Genomic DNA, 4,321 nt, shown 5'->3' with positions numbered 1-4,321 from the left:
AACTCCTCAATTCCCGTGTTTCTATACTAGAGTTGGAGGCATCACATTCTCGTACAAATATGCTTCCTGTGTGAGATTTTAAATGCCACCACTTGGCTTCTTCGCATACCTTTAAAAGTGAAAACTCATTTCCAAGCTTTCGAGTTACATGTCTATGTTGTCATAACCCAAAGTTCTTTGAAGCCCAAGCTCAACGCTAAATACAGCCCATTTCATGCCCATAAGATAACCCAGCCCGCCCCAAACCTCTGCTTATTTTCCCTTCCCCCGTCCGACTCCGCAGTCCCCGACTCTCTCCGTCTCTCCTTCTCTCTCTGCGTTCGCTCCTCCCAAATCTCTACTTCTTGTCCCCTTCCGCCGTCGAGCGCTCCAGCACCCGAATCTCTCCCTCTGCGTTCACTCCTCTCCGCCGCTGTAATCCCTTTCCTTCGCCGCTCATCACGCCAGTAAGTTCCCTTTCGTCTACTTATCAAAAAAAGTAAGTTCCCGTTCGTCTCTCTCTCTCTCTCTCGACTCTCCCTCCATCTCAAGGGTGTTCTCTTCTCCACCGTGTCGCACCACGACTAGTTGAATTCTGCATGTAAGCTTGGGCAATTTATATGACATCCATGGTCCAGATTGGATTCCCCATGTAATTCTAAATTGGATTTCCACCTTGCACGTTCCCTCCCACTAGTAATTCTAAATTGAATTCCGCATGGATTGAAGGCCACGCTACTTGATTCTTCCTCTTGGCCCAGCGCGTGAGGGACTGTTTCCTTTCCTCTGCCAACTAGTGTTAGGTTTTCTGCAAAACAATTTTCCGATCCGAAGCCATGAGAGGGTTCTAAATCGACGTATTTGCTCCATTTTTGTGTTGGATCTCTACCTTTGTATACACAGTTCCATTGCTTCATCCATCAATTCGGTGAGTTCTTTTTTTCCCTCCTTTAGAAGGGTATGAAAAAATATGAGATCTTTAAACCTCTTTTTTTTTAGATATATATTGTGTAATATTTTTTCCTGGAAGTTTCTTTTCATTTTTTATTTAAGTTGTTTGTGAATAATTTACTGTATGTAGCTGAGAAAACTTATGAGTGATAGAATCCAAAAGGATTTGTTTCTTCTTGACGTAGTGGATGATATTTGAAATTAGTTTTAGAAAATTGATGAACTTTTTGTTAATTGCGTCTTTGTCTGCTCCTTTTGGATCATTTAATTGTAGTATGGCCATAATTCGTCTTCTGTTGACGTTAGGCTAAAAAGGTGCTACTATCTCGAAGTTTTTGTTGGTTGTAGTTTGCTTTGCTAAGTGGTCTTATTTCATTTGAATGATTTGCTTATTTTTGGTTTCTTTTGCCTGTTGTAGCTCGAGTTATCCTCCTATTTTTCTTGTCATTTGCAACCTAATAGGGCAGATGGATCTTGAGACGGAGAACAGAATAGCTGCAATGCTTATGAAAGAAGCAGCAGAATTGCGGCGACAAGCAGAGAAGGAAGGTGTGCATGCCTATCTTAAACAACCCAATTCACGGTTTCGGCCCAATTCACGGTTTCTAACTGCAACTGTTCTTGGAGTACAACAAGGTTAGTTATACAATTTCTGTAATAAAAATATCTTCTTTCTTTTCGTTGATTTGGCATTGCAATGCCTTTTATGAAGAATAGTTTTTGTAATGAATTTCAATCCTTCATTATTCATGAGGAAAGAAGAGTGTTTGCCATATAAAGTGGTCTGTACCTTCCTTCATGGAAATCGAGGCACATTGTACTTTCAGTTTCTTTAGAACTTATTCCTTCTTGACCTACCCAAATAGATTTTCTTATTTATTTGATGCAACTCAGTTTGTCTACAACTTAATCGTAGAAAAAGAATTCAAAAACTGGTGTTTGCAAAGAGTTGAGGAAAACATAATTTGGATGAACAAACAATTGGTTCCATCACTCGAAGTGTAATTATCTTTTCAGCGTGGTTGGGTTTTGTTTGTCTCTTAAATTACATTTCTATGGTTCAGATTTGTGCAATTCAGCTTAAGGTTTATTTATTTATTTATTTGTTTTTGGGTTTTTGAAACAGCAAATCGAGCTGTGGAAGTGAATGAGATGTGGCGAGCCCGACAAAAAGAGCTAGAGCTGGATGATAGATGTAAAGACAAATATATAAATGGAAGTAGTAATAGCAGCAGCCGTATTGACAATTACGGTGTAACCAGAAGTAAGAGGACTCTTGTAAATGTTAACAATGCAAGTGCTTCATGTTCATCAAGTGAAAGAGTATATGAGAGTGGCTCTTCAAGGGAAGATGAAGAACTTGAGGAATTTCTACACTCGAGGTCATAATTTATGCTCTTTCTCATTCTCTCTTCGGTGGATGTGTGCGCGCTCTTGAATCACTCAACTTTAAATATGTCGATTTCATTAAGTTTGACATGATTTTTTTGTTTTTCGGATGGCAGGGCCAAACGTGGTAGAGGTGGTGTTGGCCCAAGGATGGATGAAACGGGTCCGTATCTTCCACGTTCTTTGGACTCCATAGAAGATCGGTCAACGAGCCCTAATGTATGTAGACGCCATGTTGTCTATGGTCCTGAGAAACCTTCTACACTGAAGTCACATGATTCTTCAGAAGAGGAGCCTAACGAGGAAAAGCGGAAGAAGTCAAAAAAGCTTCACTCAGGGAGCTCCAACAAACAACACTCAAGGAAGCACAGATCCAAAGATAATTCTAAGGATAAGAAAAAGGAGAGAAAGGAGGAGGAAAGAAATAAACATCGCAAGTAATGGCTGTTTTCAAAATTTGCGTGTTTGTCACAAAGGTGACAAGTCATTGTACGTCAATATGAATGAAAAATCCTTATTTACGGGCATATAAAAGTTTTCAATATTACTTTGTATCAGGGTTGAAACCCGGATTGCAAAACCCAGACCGATTCGGTCTGGGTATGGGTTTAAAACCCGGGTACGGGATTTAAAACCTGATCCCCGGTTTCCTTTTAAAACAAAAAATTTGCAAACCTCTCTCTCTCTCTCTCTCTCTCTCTCTCTCTCTCTCTCTCTCTCTCATGCTGAAACCCAGGTCCCTTAGGTTCCCCTGCCATTCGATTGTTTCCGATTGTTTGTGGGTTTCGTCTTAGTTGATGACGGCTTAAGCGCAAGGGTCCTGCAGACTCAGCAAAATTGCCATATTTTGAACACCTCCGCCACCACAAGTGCCGTCGCTAGTGATATAAGAAAGTGAAAGGGAGTTATCAAACCTACACTTGATTTTTTTTTCATCTTTTTTTTGTTTACTTCAAGTGTTGTTCAATCTCCACATCTAAATGGAGCTTTTGGGATTTTCTTTATATTTACAAAGAAATTGATGATAGATGCTTACTAATTTGTGGGTTAGATCTGGATTTCTGGAATCTTAGGGAATATTTTTGTGGATTTATAGATCTGGAATATAATGGAGTGCCCTCCATCATCATTCCACAGAGAGCATGGCATACTAATTACGAAGAAAAGAGAACACTAGCTTTGGATCATTGATTTTTGCTGTTGTTTTTGCTAAATGTTTTCCTAGCTAGCTGTATTATTATTGTTTCTTGCATTATTTGTGGAGATCTGCTTTTTAAACAAAAAAACATAGTTTAAGAATATACGAATATGGGTTTTTTTAGAATTTTTGGTGCTAGCATATGAAGTCGTGAACAAGTCAACCATGGTCTGTTTTGATGAGAATGACTGAATGGAAGAATCTTTGAGGAATATTTTTGTGGGTTAGATCTGGGTTTATACAATCTTTTGAGGAGTATTTTTATTGGTTAGATCTGGTTGAGGAGTATTTTTTTCTGGTTATGTTAATTGCGCATAGGTGATGTGCTTTGTGTATTTTGTATACGACATAGAGGCTGCTGTTATATCATAACTACTAGTAACTAGAAGCAGTAACACTTGGTTATTCTCAAGATCGGTCTCCCAACTAATATTCTTAGAATGCTGCGTCGTGTGTTTGGGCTTGTGTTTGTGTTTGTCATAACTTTGGCAGGGAAAATGGGTTGGACCTGGTTGGTATATGGCTTGTTTTTTGGTTTAAATCTAGTCAATCTTCTTGTTCAATGGCTTAAGTTTTATAACTGTTGTTTCTTATATTTTTTTTTTACTTGTAATTTCATAAAGCTGATGCAATATGTACAAACTTATTACAGATTTGATATCAGAATGAATCCTTTTAAAGGGCTTGCTTTGTCTCACACGTTTACTGTGCTCTTTTGTTTTTTTTTTAATGAAGAAATAGAGACAATAAATCAGTTTCCCTTAGTGTTAGGGCTATGAGATTGGACGCATAACATTTCAAAGA

The 4,321-nt window shown here is 38.6% G+C and overlaps 1 protein-coding gene across 1 annotated transcript; it reads left to right on the top strand.

The window, feature by feature from the left end:
• The first annotated feature begins 246 nt into the window (after nucleotides 1–246).
• On the top strand, nucleotides 247–2,993 carry LOC122299805 (protein FAM133-like). The gene is made up of 4 exons (XM_043110257.1): nucleotides 247–907; nucleotides 1,349–1,566; nucleotides 2,057–2,312; nucleotides 2,436–2,993. The coding sequence occupies exons 2-4, from the start codon at nucleotides 1,398–1,400 to the stop codon at nucleotides 2,758–2,760; spliced, it is 750 nt and encodes a 249-aa protein (XP_042966191.1). The 5' UTR covers nucleotides 247–907; nucleotides 1,349–1,397; the 3' UTR covers nucleotides 2,761–2,993.
• The last annotated feature ends 1,328 nt before the right edge of the window (nucleotides 2,994–4,321 follow it).

The sequence above is a fragment of the Carya illinoinensis genome, chromosome 16 (genome assembly GCF_018687715.1).
Source record: "Carya illinoinensis cultivar Pawnee chromosome 16, C.illinoinensisPawnee_v1, whole genome shotgun sequence".
Classification (NCBI taxonomy): Eukaryota; Viridiplantae; Streptophyta; class Magnoliopsida; order Fagales; family Juglandaceae; genus Carya; species Carya illinoinensis.
Note: the sequence above shows the minus strand (reverse complement) of the source record. Positions and strands in the feature narration are given on the sequence as shown.